General features: G+C 46.8%; 1 protein-coding gene across 2 annotated transcripts in view; it reads right to left on the minus strand.

Annotated features, from left to right (window-relative positions):
• REL (REL proto-oncogene, NF-kB subunit) overlaps positions 1–20,111 on the minus strand; it is a 28,481-nt gene that overhangs the window by 2,583 nt on the left and 5,787 nt on the right. Inside the window, exons 3-9 of one of the 2 annotated variants that reach the window (XM_050971949.1) lie at positions 18,150–18,298; positions 14,190–14,281; positions 4,257–4,397; positions 1,249–1,353; positions 805–1,017; positions 409–477; positions 232–306 (exon numbers count right to left, since the gene is read on the minus strand). In XM_050971949.1, the coding sequence (XP_050827906.1) occupies positions 232–306; positions 409–477; positions 805–1,017; positions 1,249–1,353; positions 4,257–4,397; positions 14,190–14,281; positions 18,150–18,298 (844 nt within the window). The remainder of the gene's footprint in view (positions 1–231; positions 307–408; positions 478–804; positions 1,018–1,248; positions 1,354–4,256; positions 4,398–14,189; positions 14,282–18,149; positions 18,299–20,111) is intronic. The other variant, XM_050971950.1, reaches the window with a different exon arrangement.

Below are 20,111 nucleotides of genomic sequence, written 5' to 3' on the forward strand. Positions count from 1 at the left end.
CTTCACTGGTGTCCAGGATGGACCCCAGAGTTCAGGGCAGCAGCAAGAGAGCTGCTTACCTTGCCCCTCTATGGCCTGTACTGAGGGTGACACAAAGAATTGATAGCTTGAAGTTTGTACAGTCAGAAGCATCGCTGTCTTACAAGAAGAAACCCTCAAAAGATTAGAATTTCAAGAAAAGAGAGGGCACTATCTGTTTAAACCACCGTCAGACTGCAGGCAAAAACCCACCTTTCTTAATTGCCTTCCCTTCGGGAGTGACCACAGGGAATGGGGCTACCTTGGGCCTCTCCATCGTGTTGGATCCTGTGATGGAACACAACATGAGTGTGCAGCATTTACAGGGAACCGCTCCATCTAAATGTAAGGTCACTCAAACAAGGAGAAAAAGACAAATGTTTTCCTTACCACAGTCCTGTATGAGCTTCTGCCAAGCCAACGTTGATCTTTGCCTTTTTGCTTTGTTGCCATATGGATCTACAGAGAAAGGAGTGGAAGGGGAAAATGTTGGGTTTCTCTTTAAGGAAGGCCTAAAGGAGCTCCCTAGGGACACCAAGTTGTAGTAGGAATTACTTAAAGGAAAACACTGCTGGCATGGCAGCACTTACAAACCATGCCAGTGTTATTTAGCAGTAATTCTGGAAATTCCACTGAAAGAGGGAATAAACTGACTGCTGGAACTCTTAAACCCCAAACTCTGCTTTGCCAAAGCAACGCTGTGGATTTCCTATTAATTAAGCCACTACCACGAGTCCTGCATTGACCATGGCTGTTCAGAAGCTCATCTCATGGTTGGAACCATACCCTTTTCATCTGGCAGGTATCTGAAATCCATGGGTTCACTGACTTCCTGGTCCGAGGGCCTCCGCAGCTGCATCTTCACCGTGACGGGCTCGGAGATGTCCCTGAGGAACGGCGGCGTCCGGAACACGATGGCGACCTGGCGGTGAACGTCAGCCTGGGAGAAGGAACCCTTGGCCTCCCAGTTGTCCAGGACAAACCTGACTTCTATGTCATCTAGGCCAGGAGAAACAGAAGATGCTTTTCAAGCTGGAAACTGAGAACTTGCAGCAGAAGAAAGGGGGGAGCAAAGTGAGGAGCTGAGATCCCACGAACCTGGAAGCTGTTCCACCCAGCTCCAAACCCAAACCACCCTGAGGTGTGTGCTGAAGGGTTTCAGCCCCTCAGCAGGAAAATGGAATGTGTCCATTTGGGATAAAGGGAGAGAGAAAACCTGGTCCAGGTTACCTTTCTGAACTTTGTCACACAGCAGAAATATTTCGTCCCCTCCTTTGACGCTCCCACAGTTCTTGTTCACACGGCAAATCCTCAATTCTGCGGTGTTGGGAGCTCCTGGAAGCAAACAGAAAGAGTTAATGAGCTAGAATTACTGTGGCTTTGTCACTGCTGGATGGGAGGTGCTGGGAGTTCAGGCACGTGAAGGAGGAGTGTGGCACCCTGAAATCCACACAAAGCAATTTCCTCCATACAGGAAATTCAGCAGCAGGGTCTGATATTCTGTGATCCTACAGCTTATCTCCAAACACAAGACACCAGCACTGCTGTGCCACTCACTCCCTAACCCTTGTAGAGCAGCCCTAAATAATCCCCCACTGAGGTGGTTGTGCTCAGCCCCACTGCCCTTCAAGCTGCAGAATTCAAAGCAGTTCTGTGGGTGACATTACCTGGTACAGTCACACTTCTCTGGAAAGACCTGGGCTAGCAAGTCAGGAGAATTCCCCTCTCTGAGGATCTGGCTGCAGTTCTACTCTCAGAGCTACTTGGCTCATCCAGCCTCTCCTCTGTTCCCCTCTGCAGGTGTCCAGGAGCAGCTCCATAATTTCACACCCTCACCAAGAGCAGCAGGTTCACCCCAAACCACTCAAACTTCCAACTCCAGACTGTGGCTGTACAAGAACAGCCCTCAGGAGAGCTGAGGATGGAGAGCTGCCCCTCACCATGAATTAGCCCCCACTGAAGGCTGCACACTGCACTCCAAACAATCTCATGGCTCCAGTGGGATGGAGCCATGCTCTGCCTGGTGGTGTCTGGCTCCATTCTGGAGCAGGAGCTCCAAACACATTTGAAATGTCTGGAATGATCCAGCTGGTGCTGCTTTGACACCATGAAACTGATCCTCCATGAGGCTCCACCACCACAGGCTCCCCATTCCAGACACAGAGAAGAAACAAAAATCATAGCTCATGGTATCAACCTCAAAAAAAACCAAACCAAAACAACACAACAAAAACCAAACCAAACCAAACAAATCTGCTTTAAACTCTCAGTTTGAATCAATTCCTACCCGAGTACAGCCAGACTACAGCTAGAGCAGTTCCTGGTAAGCTCTCACCAGTCCCCAATTACGCAGTTACTATCTGCAGTTACTGCTGTCATTACTCTAAGTGGGAGCTCAGCCCCATGCAGTGGATGAAACACACCACTTCATTTGCTGAATGAATCAGAGCCCTTCTAGGGAGGGGAAACCAAACAAACCCAGAAACAGCACAGGGCCATGTGACTGACAGCGTCACGGCAAGCTTTTCACAGGAAGGGTAAATTAAGAGTTGTGAGGAAAAGCCTGATTTTACCAATGTTTCACTTCTGTGTGCTTGAATATTGTGCACTCAATAGCAGAGAATCAAGGAGTGGTCTGGGTTGGAAGGGACCTTAAAGATCATCCATTTCCAACCTCCCACTATCCCAGGTTGCTCAGAGCCCCATCCAGCCTGGCCTTGGACACTTCCAGGGATGGGGCAGCCACAGCTTCTCTGGGCAGCCTGTGCCAGGACCTCCCTGCCCTGGTACAGTCACACTTCTCTGGAAAGAGCTGGGCTAGCTATGAAGGATGAGAAAGTGAAGAAAATACTGGATTTGAAGTGTGCAAGATGGCTTTCAGAGTATCTCTTTGCTCCTAAACTGAGCAGATCTGAGGAGGCTCAGAGCCCAGGGGTGCCCAGCCTGCAGTCCCTGTCCCCTGAGGCCACAGCCTGGCTGTAGGACAGAGCAGCTCTAAGCAGGCTGACACTTCTAAAAGCAACTGGGATGTGAAACTGAGCAGGGTTGTGATGGGGCTTATTTACAGGGCTGCTACAGGGAGGGCTCTGGGTGCCTGCAGTGCTGCCCACAGACACCCAGCACTGCCCCTGCTTCCCCCACGGTGGCTCTGCTGGCACTGACGTCAGCCCACCAGGAGTAATCATGATTTGGCACATTTCTAAATGGCATCTGAGGCAGAGCTGTAGATCTGGTGCATCAGTTTTTTTATCTCAGCCCTGATTATTTCAGTGCAGGGTTCTCAGTGACACAACGCGCGCAGTTCCAGCTTCTAGATCATTCTGGAGGAGCGACTAATTATATCAGAGCCATCTGAGTTCATGCTCAGCAAATTCACAATGGTTTGTGCACACATCAACACAATCCTAACAACTCCAGGAAATGCAGATCTCATTTTATTCAGTACTTTCTGTTCAAATGAGGATGTCAAATATTTAGCATGGAAACACTCATGGTGCAGAAATGAAAAACGCTGCAGGAAAGTTTTTCAGGATTAAGAGTTCTTTTGCTGCTCTGCTCCCAGAGAGGAGTGCAGCACACACTGGGGGCTAAAATCCTCAGCTGCTGATGCCCTAGGGATGTCCAGTTTTGTGGGAATGTGGGAAACAGTGCCAAGAATGAGTGTCACATACTTCTGCACCCTCCTGGAGCACGACCAAGGACTCCTCCATTACCCAGCTGTACATGAAACAGCCACCAGCCAGGACACAAAAGGCCTTCAGACAGTGTCCCACTGGCATAAATCTCTCCTACAGGTCCCATTCCAGAGCCCTCACAAGGCAAAGGCAAGACTACCTAAAGGCACAAACAGGCTCCAGAGGACTCTTGGAAAGCAGATCAGCCTTGAGGCAGCCACCCATCTCACTGCTATCACTTTAATCACTTGGCACATCAGGCACGGGCCTTTCCTTGCAATCCCTGCTGCTGTGTGTGAACAAGGGCTGGAAAAACACCTGGGTGTGAGTCCAGGAATGCCACGGACAATCCTCACTCTGGCTGGCCAACATTTTACCCTGGGATCACACCTGAATTATGCTCACTGTGACCTGCCATGGGACACTCATGCACCTGGCAGTCCCAAGCCACAGAAGCCACCCAGAGCTGGCAGAGGCCTCAGGAAGCTGGCGTTCCCCATGCCAAGCTGAAGAGAAAAACAGAAGGGGGAAGCAAAAGGAGCCATTTGGCTGGCTGGTACTCACTGTTGTCATAGATGGGGTTGGAGATGAGAGGAGGCAGGGCTATGCTGTAGTTGCCGTGCTCGTCGGGAAGGAAGGCCTGGAAGCAGAGCCGCACCACGTTCAGGTCGTACTCGTCGATGTTGTGCAGCTGCTCCTCGGGCACTGCAGGACACACAGCGCCCAGGTCAGGCACACAACCAGCACCAAGTCACCAAACTGGGCACCAGCCCTCCCCAGGAAAAGAGGAGGAGTTGCCCAGCAGGACAGGGGCTGCATGAATTACTCCCTTGCTCACACAAATGATGCTGAAGCCTTTCTCGCCTTCCCTGCGCCCTACAAGGTTCAGCTGTCTGAGCTCTCCAGATGCTTCTTGTGCCTGGGTTCCTCACCTTGCCTGCCACAACAGTTTCATGTAGCTATAGCTTAAAAGCAATTTTTTATTCTTCTTTGTGCGTGACAAAATTGACAAAATTAATGTTGTTGCCCAAGAGAAATATTTTGGTACAAAGGGATCCTGGGATCTCATTAAAGATTTTCTTTGGCTACATGGTATCATTATTTTCCTCTAGAAACTGAGATGGAAGAAGGATCAGAAGGCAATTCCTGGGGCAAGAATGAAGCTGAAACAACAGAAACCAGCTCCCCACACCATCAGCAGCAGTGTCACAGCTGTACCTTTCAGAGCAGGGATCAGTGGAGCTATTGGGATCCAGATTTGTGACACAGGAAGGAAAGCCTTGCTGGAAAGGATCTGTTTCCTTGCACATTCCTCCCAGTGTAAAGCCCAGCAATGCATAACCCAAACTCAGCATTTCAATTGTGTTCACTCCTTATTTTAATTACAAGACAAAGGGCCTGGGGTATCATTACTGAACTTTCATGTATTCCCAGCTTAATGGACAATTCTGGGAAGAGCATCCCCCTCTGAATTCCACACTTTCCTTTAAGGTGTGACACTAAACCATTATGTTGGCATTCAATGCTAGTAAAAATGAGAAACTGGCTTAATTTCACTTAAGGAGAAGTACTGATAATTAAAATAATTGCAAGTGTTTCTGTCTCCCCAAACCCCTCCCAGCAGCAGTTCAGCTGTTTCACACTCCTCACAGTTACCCAAAGCCAACATGTGCCAAGCCACCAGATCTCCAGCTCTCCACTCTCCTCCCCTCCCTTTCAAAGGGCTCTTGCAAGAACAGAAGATTAAACGTGGCTGTGATAAGCAGCCTGGGGACCACGCTCTGCTGATTAGATTGCCTGCTCTGACCTTTAGCATTTATCACCGGCTCAGGTCTCCACCCTGCCACGAGTGGGATTCCACAATGCCCACTCGAGTGGCTTCTTCCTTTTACCTTTTGATAAGTGTGAAATTGTAAGTGTGATGAGCTCAGAATACTTTCCACTGGGCATTCTGAGTCCTTCTGGTGCTCTGAATATCAATTTCTCCTGGTCTCTAGAGCAAAGGGAAATCAAGTCACCTTTCCCCTTTACAAGCCTGTGACCTGCAGTATTTCAAGGCAAATACAGCAGCGAGTACAAAACTAAGCAACAACTGAGTGAGCTTCAGAAGTGCTGAGGCCCAGGGGAGTCCTGCCTGTGAGCACTTTGCAGGTTGGTGCTGGCTGTGTCACCAGACACACAAAGTTTATGCTTTAATGCCCTTCATTAGTTCACCTGCAAACCTGAAAGAGGATCTTTGGGAAATGGGTTTGGAACAGCCAGCTCCTCAGCCCGACCCGGATTGGGCTGACTTACAGCCCAGTTGCCTCTGGGTGCAGCCTGATTCAGAGAGCACAGGAGGAAAAGTGCACTTTCCAAAGGGCACCTTGCAGAAGGGCTATCAGGAGAGCAGCTCTAATCCATGCCCTGACATCATGGCCAGCTCCCAAGGACACCCTGACATCAGGGCTCACGTTCCTGTTAGCCACACGTGGGTCCCTGCAGAGAGCCAAGGGGTGCTCAGACCTCAAACCTGTTCACAACTAAACCATGCACACAGAGTCAATTCCCTTGCCTGAGTAAGCTGTTTGTGGATGGGAGCTGAGCACGAAATCTGGATCTGGCTTCTGACCCTGAATCCAAAGTGAGGACATTGTGGTTGTGCAAGCAAGGCTCTCTCTCACGCTAAAGGAGCCTCAGTCCCGCTCTGGGCCTTCCACTGGGAAATGTGACTCTTCCTCAGAAACATGTAACAGCAGACTGAAGCCTAACAGTACTCTATAAAAGCAAAAATGCTCTAGATATGGAGAAAATTAGCAATGCTAATGTTCAAATGACGTCATTTCCTCTGCTACAAACTTGCGCAAATTCCCAATAAATCTGTCTAACACCTGACACAGGAGTGGTCTGCCAGGAATGGCAAGGGGCAGAATCACTGTGTACAGCTCATTCTATTGCAGCAAGAGCCACTGCTCCTGATTTGCATGTCTTCATAAACCATTTAATAGAATCTTTAAAAATCTGGCATTTGAAAGAGGAAGCGTTCAGTCAAGAGTGATTCCTCTTGGGCTTTTTTTAACCCTACAAGAAGAACATAACAGTGCAAGAAAAGGAGAACAAGACAGCTGCAACTCCATCTTGTGATGACACGCTTCAAAAAGGAGAGAGACACCAGATTCCATGTGCATATGAAGAAGCACACAGCTTTCGCCGATTTCAAAACAAGACAATCATCCAAACAAAACAAAATGCTGTTATTTTTAACAAACATCTCATCCTGCTCCCTCTGAAGTCCATTGGAGAGCAGCCACTGACTTGGAATGGATGCTGGCTTACACCTTGGGAATATTAAAAGCAAACAAAGCCGAGGCAGACAAACACCCTGAGTAACGCCCGGAGCGCGGCCGGGCGGAGGATGGTCATGGCATCCCATCTTATTCCACCAACTTCTGTGCAGAGGGACAACAGAGGGGTTAAACCTGACAAACCTGAAGTCATTAAAGTTAGGAAACGCTGTCGAAGATTTTGGGAACGCTACGTACTGGAGAGGAGGAGCAGCCACTCCACCAAGCCCTGCAAGCTCGGTGCGAGCAGGACTGAAACCGGGGGCACGGCAGGTGGGAGGTACAAACGTCACCCCATGTGGCACCTCGGGGGCACAGGTGTGGTGAAAAAAGCCTCCAACACAACACAAGAACCAAAAAAACAAAAGGGGAAGAAGTTCTCTGGTTTTGGCAAGGGTTCAACTTCCTCTTCTGACTGCTGCTCGCTGTGTGGTACCACACCTTAGTGTCTTCGTCTGGATCCAGCTGAAAGAGCTGGAGCCCGACCAAAAGCCTGGGTATGTTCCTGTGATGGCCCAGTCTAATTACAAAAAATGGCCTTAACCTGGCAGAAACCCTTTAGCTGTAGTTATCTCTGCACACAGGAACACATGAAGGACTATTCATAAGCTTTACAAGGAGCTTTCAGAAGTAACTCACAGAAATTAAAAGAGTATTTTAAAAATAACTAAAATTCTAAGGTAAATATGGACTATGATATCAAAAAAAGTCCATAAAAATACCAGCAGCACCATGGTAAAAGAAATCCAACCCTGCTCACCAAGATTCTGGCAAGAGGGTTGCAAAAGGAGCACCTGGAGTTACAGTGAAACCTGGGGAGGATGTGCTGTTCATCTGGAAAGGCACTACAATAACCAGGAAATAATTTCATTATAGATCTGTTCACAACTCTTCTAATAAAATGCTGGTTCCTCAGCTTTACTAAATAATTACCTTGAAAATAATTCCCTTATCCATTGTCTGCCAAAGTGGGAAGGGACCAATACAGTCCTAGTGTGGGCAAAACATCCCATGTGAGCTGAACTGTGAACTCCTTCCAACATGAGCTGGCTGATCCAGGCAGCTCCCAGGCATCAGGTTTGGGCTGTCCCTGTCCCCAAGATTTTGTCTCTAAAATCCAGAGATGCCCCACTGGGATTCCACTGAATTCCACTGAGAACCTGCTGGATTTGCTTCTGTAATAGAAAATTGGAGACTTTCTGGGTTCAACACACCAACGTGCAAGTCCAAGTTTGGACACAAAATTAAAGATGCTGGTAATGTCAGGCCTCTTGTTTATTAATTTCTACAGTTTTATAGGTTTTTTTGTATTTCAATAGCTTTCAACATCCAGCAAGGCCAATAAAATGCCATTTGTATGATTAAATTAATGGGGGGGTTAAGGGCTCTGATGTTCACTCATAAGGTGATGCTTCAGGGAAAGTGAAAGTTTATTCTGAGCACTGAAGAGAAATGATCAAAGGTTTGGTTTTTTGACAGATAATGTGACACCTATCAAACAGCAGATCCCTCATACAGAGCCCATCACCCAGCTGATGATGTCACCCTTCTGGAGTGGGCAGAGCTGGAGGCATCTCAACTTAACCTGCATGGAAACTTCCAGAGCAATGTGGTGTGACACAGTCAGAGAGCACAGCTCACCCTGCAAAGGAACATCCTGTGACCTTCCCCTGTCACTGAGGGGCTGCAGGGTCACAGGAGCCACATGAGATGTCAAAGAGAATGACCTTCCACCAGCTAAAACAGCTCAGAGATCACACATTGTTAATAATCATCACACATCACTCCCCACATGTGTGGGGAACACACATCATTAATAATCATCATGAGCTGTTTCTCTCTTACGCAGATGAGGGTTTTTAATTTAGGGATATGCTGGGAGCTCAGTTTCATTTAAGGCATGACACAGAAGTGGTTTGCCTGCAGGGTTTTGCTCCTGGAGTACAAAGATACCCCCCTTGGCCCTGATACCGACTGGGCAGTCTAACTCGGTCCGTGCCAGAGGTTTTGCTGCAAAAGGTGGCTCTGCCCAACCTTTCCAGCACTGCTCAGGCTGGCTTAGCTCTCTTGTGGTGAATCAGATCAAGGAACTGGTCTGGCTCAGAACTATCTTGCCAGAAGGGAAGAGGAAAAGGCTTGTTTTCAGCCAGCTGGTTCCCACGACAGGCAGCCCTGGCGCAAGGGAATCGGTGGAAGCAGAGCTTCCTCCAGAGCTGCTGCTGATTTCCACCAGGCTCAACCAGGCAGGTCAATGGGCTGCAAGACACAGATCCCTCTTGGTGCCCAGGAGGTCCATTTCAGATCCAGCTTATCCCCCCAGCCTATAGCCCTGCTGCAGCCACAGCTGTGCTGGGGTAGCCTTTTACTAACACTTCCCAAGGGGAAGGATCATGGAGTGGTCTGGGTTGAAAAAGACCCTAAAGCTGATCCAGATGAACCTCCTGCCATGGGCAGGGACAAGTTCCACTGTCCCAGGTTGCTTTGAGCTCCATCCAACCTGGCCTTGGACACTTCCAGAGATGGGGCAGCCACAGATTCTCTGGGCAGCCTGAGCCAGGGCCTCAGCACCATTAAAGGATTTCCTTTGTACATCCAACCTAAATTCCACTCTTTCTGTTTGAACCAATTACTCCTTGTCCTATCACTGCAGTCCCTGATGAAGAGTCCTGGTGAAGCTGGGAACAAGGGGAGGGAAGGACTGTGGCAGCACTGTGTTTCTTCTCCCGATATACCCACACCTGTTTTATTACACTGAGATCCACAAAAAGATAATTTTTGATCAATTCTGCAGAAAATAAGAGAAACTTTACCTGTACCTTGAAACAGAATGCGCATCAGCAACACCCATTTTTCAAAAAGCAAAATGTCAGTGAGTTGGTGAGGGCAAACAACTACAATTCAGATGCCATTTGACAGCCAGCAAATGCCCAAACTTCTGTGGGTAGATTTCCCTGCTGTACAGAAGAAAGAAATGCAGGGGAGGAGAATGGCCTGCCCAAGGGAAGAACTGGAAATACAAATTAAACTTTCAAAACCCAGCACTTGTTTTGCCTAGACAACGTTTCTCTGGCTTCTTTTCCTGTTTTAAGTTCAATGTGAAAAAGGTAAAGTTGGAACAGATTTTAAAAAGTGTGTCCATCAGCCTCTGTACGTTCCTGATACCTTTCTTTAGCAGTTTCTATTTCTACCATAAAAAAAATAAAGAAGTCAGCATATTTGTCTTGGTACCTGGTAATTTTCCTTTTTAAACAATTTGAAAGGGGGCTGTCCTTTATATTAACACACACATTTTGGAATGAGAGAAAGGAGCATTTGCATGAGAGCAGAGGAACAAAGGGCTTCCCAAAGCTAGGGCCATGCCATGATCAGGACATGCAGCTTCCCTCGAGTGGGTTTGCTCTGTGCCCCTTCAAAAGCTGATGACTCTCACTAAGATTTTACACTTCAGGATGTAACTAACTGGGAGGCTGCACATTTGTTCTAACACAAGACAAGAAGCTCAAAGCTTCTTGTGATGTCCAAGGAGATCATTACAGCGGACACCTCCAACCCATCCCCATTGCCAAGAGCCGCTCACGGAATCCATGAAACTCCAAAATACTCCCTATGGAGCTGGCACAGGCAGAGAGGGGGATCCTGGGGACGCCACAGGGGAGCAGCACCAGAGGAGAGGGGGTTTCTCCTGGAAGCAGTGCTGGAGGAAGCTGCAGAGAGGGGCTGGCGTGGGCAGAGGCGAGCGCGGCGGGGGCGTCGCGGCGCAGGCGGTGACGAGCGCGGGGTCAGCCGCTGGTGGGCGGAAAGGGGAAACGGCAAAGGAAACGCTGCGGAGGCACTGCAGACCTGCTGAGGTGTGGGCTGCAGGGAGAGCCTCAGAATGAACTGCACGCTCCTAAGCACAGGCAGCTGCAAAGGAGCAGGAAGATTGAGCCTGTGGCAAGTTCCAGGGAAAGTCAGGTTATCCCCGCTGATAAAAACCGCCTGGAATTTGGGGATTCTCACTCCAAGACAAGTCCGGGGTTTTCGTGCTGTCATGCATTTGGTTAGAAAAGGGTCAGTCCTCTGTAGCACTGCACTGAGTACAGTTTTTCCATAATTTAAAGAAAACATTTAGGGCTTTTCCTCATTGACAATTAACTCCAGTTGTTATTAACTCAATTGTTGTCTCTATGTCAAGTCACACCCACTCACAAAAGCTCTTAACTGAAAACTGGCTCTTCTTTTAATTTGAGTTGGCTGTACATCAGACAGTGCATGGGAAGACAAGGATATGGCACAACTCAACAGCTCCTAAAAGAAAACAAACACCATAGAAAGCAGACATGGACCAGCTCCACTGGAGGAGTAACTCTGCTTCTTCGATGCTGTGCTATTTGTATCATCACCATCAACATCATCACCACCATGCCAAAGAGTCCCAGCTGCATGTTAGGCTGACATTGTGCCCCATTTCCCTGGAATGCTCAGAGATGAGAGACAGAAGGGATTTATAGAATTCTTGAGATTGTTAGAGGACAAAAATATATGGCACGTGCTTTGGGAACACCACGGATCACAACCACGGTGTGGAAACAGCAATTCCCTCTCTCTCAAGCAAGGCTAACACAAGAGGAGAAACCTGATTGCAAGTCATCCATCCTATGCACACAGCTCCTACAGGCTGTGCTGAACTGCACAGGGGACAAATGCTGCCAGCCAGCACTGGGAATTCACAGGGAGACAGCCTTACACAGGTGCACTGTCAGAATGACTCCGATGCACCTCCAGCTGGGCACACGGCAGCGATGTGCAAACAAGTTCCAATCACCCGGGGATTTCGGAGTAGGCATCAATTGTTTAGGGTCAATACTCAACCTCTCTTCCCCAAAAGGAGGCTCAGGACAGGGATTGCTTGTTCCAGAAGAAAATGGGAAAGAAAACAGAAAAGCCTACCAGCCCACAAGCACCCTGAAGGCTCGTTTTCCATGAAGTTTCTTTCATGATGTCATACAAGAAATGAGTAACATCCACTTGCGACCTGCTCCAGAATGTCTCTAAACAGGGAAGTCAGATGCCCTTCTGAAGACACAGAGGTAAAGCACAATGCAGGATGGATTCAGCACAGCCTGCACAATCCTGGAAAATTCACCAACACTCCTCTGACCTTAAAAAACAAACTCAATCCATACATAAAATCCTCAACCTTGTCAAGCAGCGAACATTTGCAGTGATTGCTGCTCGCAAAACCCTGTTCTGATCAACTAAATAAACACATAAAAACATTCATGTCACTAATCCTGTTTTATTAGACTTTGGTCCCAGGCCTTTCTAGGCTCTGCTCAGCGTGGGACTGCCCTGGAGGCCGCTCTCAAGTGGCTCTGCTTTGTGCTGACACGTTAACATGCGCCGAAGGGCAGTGACGCAGCTGGGGATTGCCAGCGGCCCCTTCTCAGCACAGCCCCTGCCCAGAGCAGGCTGTGCCCTGTGTGTCACCCAGGCAGGCTCTCCCCTGCTGCCAGGGCAGCAAAGGGGCCTCCTCCACTGCTGGGAAGCAGCCCAGGATCTGCCTGGATGCTACGGAGCACAACTTTCTGTAATCGCCCAAAATTTATTAGTGGATGTGGAGTTCAGTGTCAACATTTGTAAAAATCTACTTCCTTCTACAGAAAAGTTCCCCTTTTATTGTTTGAAATCAAGGTAGAGCTGGCTGAGTCAAGGCAACATAATTCAAACCCTAAACTGTTTAAATTGTGCTGATGAACTAAACTCTTGCCTATATTATCTTAACAAGGGTAATTGTTCAGATGGGTCATCAGGGCCATCAGCCTGATTCCAAACAGCTGCTCTAAAATGAAGAAAAATATCTGAGACATTTCTTATTCTGTGATAAATTCAGCATCCTTCTTTTTGTCCCAATTCAGGGACATGTATTTTTTGAAGTTACCAGAAATCCAGCTCTCGACTCCCCATTCAGGATCTTACCTGAATATAGAAAGAATTCTGTGGGTATTGGAAAACCCACTGAAGTGTCTGGAGAATCTCCAAGCTCCTGCTTAGGGAAATACACTTAGGGAAATCCATGACTACATTGACATTGCTTAGTTAATAATTTGGGGGTATTTATGTTTTTAATTTGATTCCCCCCAGTTGTGCCTGCTTTCTGCATGTGTTGGTCCCACTGCAATTGGCCAAAAAATTTTGCAGTGTGCTCCCCACCCCTCTGTGCAGAGAACTTGGCAGTAAAATTGCCGTGAGGGGAGTTGGTTTAGCAAGTTGATCTGAAGGGAAACCACTCTCCTTTTTTTATTTTTTGCTTTCAGGTTGGCTTTCCACTGGAGCAACTTGCTGTGGGGCCAGGCAGCCCCTGTGTGTGGTGGTGTGAGGAAAGTGGTGGGAGTGTGTGAGCAGGGATGGAGGGAAGAGCAGGATGACTCCTCCTGAGAGCAGCCCACAGATCAGTCACATCAAACAAAACCCTGTGGGCAACCCCTCACAGGTGTGGTTCTGCAGCAGCAGGCCCTGCCTCTGACCTTGATGAGCCCAACCACAGCACCACAGGATGGTTTGGGGTGGAAGGGACTTGAAAGATCATCTTGTTCCAACCCCTGCCATGGGCAGGGACACCTCCCACCAGACTGGGCTGCTCCAAGCCCTGCCCAAGCCAGCCTTGACACTGCAATCCTGCCGTGGGTTTCTGAGCTCCCAGGCTGTGAAATCAAGTGAGGGGCAGTTCCCAGGAGGCTATCAGCCCCCTGACCTGGCCACAAGACACACAGCAAGAGAAGAGATGAGAAAGTGGAAAGTGAGATTTGAACTGGCTTAAGTTGTTTCAGAGTTATGCTAATTCAGTCTTTTACTCTCATCACTGCCAAAACTGGGGAAATCCAACTCCCAAGATATTTGTAGAAGTTTCCAGGAAAGGTTTCTGCTGCTATCCCACTCCTTCTGTCCAAGCAGCAACTCAGACTGCTGCTGGGAATTACAAAAACTCAATATAAAAAGAAAAAGGGCAACTATCCAAATAGAGTCATCATGTGATGACTGGGAAGAAAGACTGGGAGGGACACAGAAGGGGAAGACTGCTTCTCAGAAAGAGATTTTTTTGGAGAAGAAAAAGCTCCAACCCAAAAGCAAAGGCAGGACAGGACAAACAAAACCCCATCAACCCTGCCAAGAGAACCAGCTGATTTCCACTCACCATTGAAAGGGTTAATTTTCTTTGAGATTCGTAAAGAAATGGATTCCTTCAAGTCTTTCTTCTTCACACACTGAATGCCCAGGTTCTGAAAACTGAAGCATATGTGGCAAGATTTCAGCAACTAATAACATCTTCAGTGTAGATTAAATAAAATTTTCTTGTTGATTAGTGTGATAACATCCAGTGTAAGAAATGAAAAAAAAGCTTCTTTTGAGAAGGGTGTACAAGACCTGAAGAGCAGAGATGCTGCTTTTCCTAAAGTAAGGGCACACACAGAAGCAAAAAGACCCTAAAATAAAATTCTAAATCATTTACATTCTTAAAAAGATATATTTCTATACTGAAATTTATTACTCTGCAGTAAACCTACAGGGATTAAAAAGTTAGATACCCAGTCTTGGGTGATTTATAATGACAATCATTTTTGTAATCAATAAACCTGGTAATTTGCATTAGTTAAAGGATTTGCTCTCCTGCTTTTATCAGGGAATGTAAATCTTAAACACTATTTTAAAGGGGTTTTTTTTAACAGGTCAAAACAAGTTTTTAAATCTCACATAGTTATGGAAAAGTTCTGAAGAGCTCAGCTCCTCCTGATTTGCATAAAAGAGCAGGTCACCATGATGCAGGAGGTGGGGGGAGTCCCAGGCAGGCTGACTCTTTCCCACATGGAAAAACCATGACATCATCAAAGCTGAGTGGATGTAAAGCAGGAAGTTAAAAAAAAAAAAAAAAAAGAAAAAAAAAGAGAAATAATCTGTGTTTCATGATGTTATAATAAGCTCTGAAGATGGGTTGTGCCAGGCATCTTTCTCCAGAAGTCCCAGCCATTTCCCTTCCTTTGAAACTCCACAAACCTTCTTTGCTTGAGCAAAGAGCATCTTACTGCACCTCAAGATAGTCCTTGTTCCTGCCAAGAATGCTTGTACACTTCTAACCAAGCCTATCCTAGCATGATATTAAGTTTAATTTCCCTAAACTCCCCTGTCTGGGCCCAACACTCTGTGTCCAGAGGTTCCCAAACCCTCTGCCATCAGGCTCCACTTCCAGAGGAAGGCACAGGCTTCCTTTGCAAACTGAATATGGCATGACCTAGGGGAAAATAAAACACAGCAGCATCTCTTCACCATGCACTTGGCCTTCCTTTCCTGGCTACTGACACTCAGCCTGGGACTGTAGCTTGATGAGCAATCCCATTTCCACCTGCTCCTGGAGGAAGTACTTTCTTTAGGGCTGGATCCCAGCACACATTATTCCCCCCCTCTCAGAACACCCACTGTGCTCCACAGATTGTTTGAAGAACACCTCAAAGTCCACAAACAGGGGCAGTTCCTCATTATACCAAAGGAAGCCTCTCATGGACAGGAGGCTTTTCAGCAGCCAGAAATTCTGAGATTATCAATGTTTCCAAGGCTGTGCTGCCAGAGTGAAAGTGTGTTTAGCCATGCCTAGGCAGAGCTGGGGCAGAGAAGGAACTGCTGAGAGCCCCAGCAGGGCTCTGGGGTTTCACATCGATGAGCGCTGACAGGAAGAAAGTGAGATAACGAGAAGAGAGAGGGAGAAGTAGGAAGAGAGAGAGAAAAAAAAAAATAAAAACAGCTAAAAAAACTATGATATTATCCTTGCAGAGAGAAGAAACTAGGAAGTAAAAAATCTGAGTACACAGGCAGCCCCACAAGCTCTGACTTTCATACCCTTGCCTTGATGTCTCGGCCAGGGAGGGCTCTGATCAAGTTTGGGCAGCAGTACAAAGATCATTATACCACAGGCAGAACAAAATGCTTGGGAACTTTAAAACATGGGGAACTTTGAACAGCAGAAAGCAGAGTAATTACCCCAGAGCAGCCCAAAATCTGTGATTAATAATTCCACTTCTACTGAGGGAAAAAAAAAGGATTTTTTGCTCAATTTGGGATGCTCAGCAAGAGTAAAGAGCCAGAAACACTATTGACAGAGGACATCTCTGCTCACTAATACTGGATGAGGCTTTTCTCCAACACGAACACGAAGAGAAGAATGTGAAGGTTGAGTCACCAGCCACAAAAAGGAAAATGACTTTAAACATCCAGATCCAATTATGGATCATACTGTTCTTTCATCTTAAAGCAACCAATGATTTGTTAAAAAAAAAATGAGTGTACCGATGCTGGAAACATTTCAAAGGGAATGTGTCGAGCCTCCTCCCATCAGGACCTCCAATGTCAAACACAAAGCTCACAGTTTCACATTATCAATAAAATGAAAGCAGCCCACTTACTATTCTGTAGGTAACTGAGAGGCTCATATCCTAAAAATATTGAGAAGAATTCATGGATGGAGCAAACAAGCACCAGTATTTGAAGTGAAACAGAGGCATGGCACTATGGCAAAGGACAGGATTGGATGCAAACATATAATGGAGATGAAATCACAATCTGCAAATAAATATTTGCAGAGCATCCCAGTGCTTCTTGGCACGACATCCTGCAATGGCCTCTCTAACAGGCTCGCCTGGGCCTCCACACTGAACCTTGTGCAACCAAATGCCAAGAGGAGAAGCAATCCTCAGGGTCTGCCTGCACTCAGGGATGGGAACACAGGGCCAGAGAAGGTGTTAAGCAATCAGGCTTTTCTGCTTTGGATCAGCAGGAACACAGCTGAGGGGAGGAAGTGGGATGGGCCAGAACAGCAGACTTCCTTTGACCTTTGCTGGGGAAGCTTGATCTGAGAAGACCAAGGGGAAGCTGGTGAATGGATGGTAAGAGGAAGGTGCAGGGTCCTGTTGGAGTTTAGGATGTTTGCAAGGCAGCATGCCCTGTGCCACCAGAACATGCTGCAGCACATCCCTGATCCCTTGAGCCTGGGCTGGATGGATGCTGATCCCATCCCTGATCCCTTGAGCCTGGGCTGGATGCTGAAGAAGCATCTCCACTGTTTATTTCACCATCAGTGAAATAATTCACCACCTTCAAAACAGATGTGTGTTCAGCTCTCTCCTTTAATAGTGTCCTACTGACTAAACCCACGTAAACATGGAGTGATTTCACCAACAGAATCCCATTGGCCTGAGAGCTGTGTGTAAGAGCTACTTATACACTGAAATATTCACCTGATTTTCTTCCCAGCTCAGTTATGCTTCCCCTAAAGCAATAGCCTACTTCCATATTTCCTACATTGCAAACTGTGAACCACAAACAGCTTGCCAGTTCTAAATTCCCCTCTCCAGCAATAATCACTCCATGTTTGCTGCAGCTTATTCTCCTTTTACTTTATTACATGCAACTTGGTAAACTTAGAGGAAACACCATTGAATACAACTGTATTTCAATATTCTTAACAGCACTGAGAAATGTCTTGTACACATCCTGAGTTTGCCTCTCTGCAGATCCTTCCCCGGCACACTTACTCTTCAGAGCTGGGCCTGAGCACAATCTGTATCTTCAGTCAAAAAACCCCAACCCAAACAACAAGCAACAACAGTGACAGCTACTAACATTTCTAGATGTGTCATAATCACTGTCTTCTAGATTACATGATACTCAGCCACTACAAACTTTCTCCAGAAAGCCCAAATATAATTTCCATGGAAGATGTGAACTTCCTTCATCACCACAAAGTACAAATTCTAATGCTGTTACCCTTTCTATTACTCATCATTTTTACATGTAGGAAAGAGTCATGCTCAAGATTAGGATGTATTAATGAACAAGGCTAAAAAAAGTAAGTGGGAGAAAGGAAAAGAAGACAGACATTGGGAGAATGGTTGAAGGAAAGAAAAGGGTGACAGTGAAGAAAAAACACATGTGTAGTATCAAAAAGAGAAGGAAATACTTCCAAAGGAAGTTCCCCAGGATGGATTAGTAAACTACACCAAAGACAGCACTGTAATTGCTCTTTTAATCATTAATATGAGTTTTAAAACACAAGATTAGCAAATCACTTGCACAATTAATCAGACTCCCAAGCAACACCATTACTCACGACAGGACTCGGCGTTCTGGCCCGAACTCAGCTTCGTAGTAGCCATCTCTGCAGTCTTTTCCAACCAGATCGTGGGGGTGGGGCTTGTAGGGCTCATTCTTCGTTACCAACGTAGTTCTTATTTTGATTTTTCCAAAATAGTTCAGAATCTACAAAATAATGTGGGATATTTTCAAGGTTTTAGGTATCGGCCCTCACCTGTTACAGAAAATCAGTTTTATCCTGAAATGCTCTGTGGAAGAAACTCCAGAGCTACACAGGGGACCACAAAGAAATGTTGCCTGAAGAACAAGTCTACCCCCAAAGATTTTAGGAAAAAAACTCATAAAGCCTCAGGGATGAGGATACTACCTGTGCATGGAACACTAAGTAGTGAAAGAGGATCTCAGCAGATACAGCATGACATGACACAACCCCCTCTGAAGTTGTTGGGTTTTTCCCAACTAATTCTCAGATGAGTACTCAATCTTACACTCAAGCTCCTACCAGAGCTCTCACAGCAGTCATCAGCCAGTTCAATGCTCCTTTCTCAGATGCATGAAAGCAACCTCAAGCTGATGGCTACCAGTGAAGTCACCGAGTGTGGGGGAGTGTAAAAGGAAAAAAAAAAAGGAGGAAAAATAGTTTGGCCTAAATTGTTTGACACATAAAAGCTTGAAAGCAAATACAAGACTTACTCAGGCACATATTTGTGCAGAGGTGAGCTTTCCTCCCCCACTTCCCCTGCCCTATAAGTAACAGTCCCTCTCCTTCCCCTCCTTTCCTCCTCCTGAGACTCCAAAGATCCACCATGTATCCTTTTTACTCAACACTCCAAATCTTTAACTTGAACTGTGCTCTTTTACCTGTCATCATCTGCTTGTATCCAATTTGGCTCCATTCAGTGCTCACACAAGCCACTGTAACTTTTTACCCTTAAAATGATACTTCCACTGCTCCTTCACTTTCTTCAACCATTACATCATTTCTCCCTCATTTTACACCCAGCCCCATGAATGTGAAGCCTGATCTAGCTGCTTTTGGTTCTCCAGTTCCCCCTTGATGCTCATCTTCATAACCACACCATGAAATTTAATCTCTTCCTGGCCCCTCTCTTGAGGGGACTCCCCTGGAACCTAATCAGCACTAAAGCCTCCCACGGGCTCCAGGGAGGCAGGAATTCACCTAGAAATCACCTGCTATCAGTACAATCAGCTCTGTCATCAATAGTCACCTTTCAAAAGAACAAACTTGGCCAGGCTTGCATGGTCACAGACCCATGTCCCACCTCCCCTGTGGGTTCTGCCTGGCCTTCAGGCAGCCCAGCCCAAGAAAAGAAGAATCAAGGCTTCATTCAGCCCATTCAGCTTGTGCCCTGACACAGACCTGGGCTGAGAGTCTGTGCAAGCCTCTGCTCTTGCCAACAGCCCACACAGTTCCTTGTTCAATTGGCAGAGTGCTGAAAAAATGAGTCTGGCACCATCTCCATTTCCTGCATTCCCTAACCAAATCTGGCACTGTGATAGTCAAAGGGAACCCTTTGCTTCTTCCCTTACTAATTCTGGCTCCAGGGCTGGACCAGCTTCCACAGTTGCTTTTATGCAATAGAGACTCACTCTGCTGCTCAACACCTGACTGCCAACACTCTCCTTCTCAAACCCTCCCTCTTAAAGAGCTTTTTTGCCTCAGCATAAACCACCTCATATATCTCACATTTCTCAACCTCTCTATCTGTTAATTTCCTGCTGTGATTCCAGAGACTCCAAATTTGGGCTACCCATTGTTTTTTTTATGCTGGCACACTCTGCAAACACAGCCTCTGTTCCTGGGCAGGAAGATGGCAAGTGCTCTTAACTTCCCATTTAAATTTGAGCTTTCTCCTCTAATCTCAGCTCTGCCAAACTGAAAGAGATCAAGGAAACACTGGCAACTTACACATCAGAAAGGGGATCAGCAATGACCTTCTCTTACCCTACCTGTTTA

Source organism: Serinus canaria, chromosome 3 (assembly GCF_022539315.1).
Source record: "Serinus canaria isolate serCan28SL12 chromosome 3, serCan2020, whole genome shotgun sequence".
Classification (NCBI taxonomy): Eukaryota; Metazoa; Chordata; class Aves; order Passeriformes; family Fringillidae; genus Serinus; species Serinus canaria.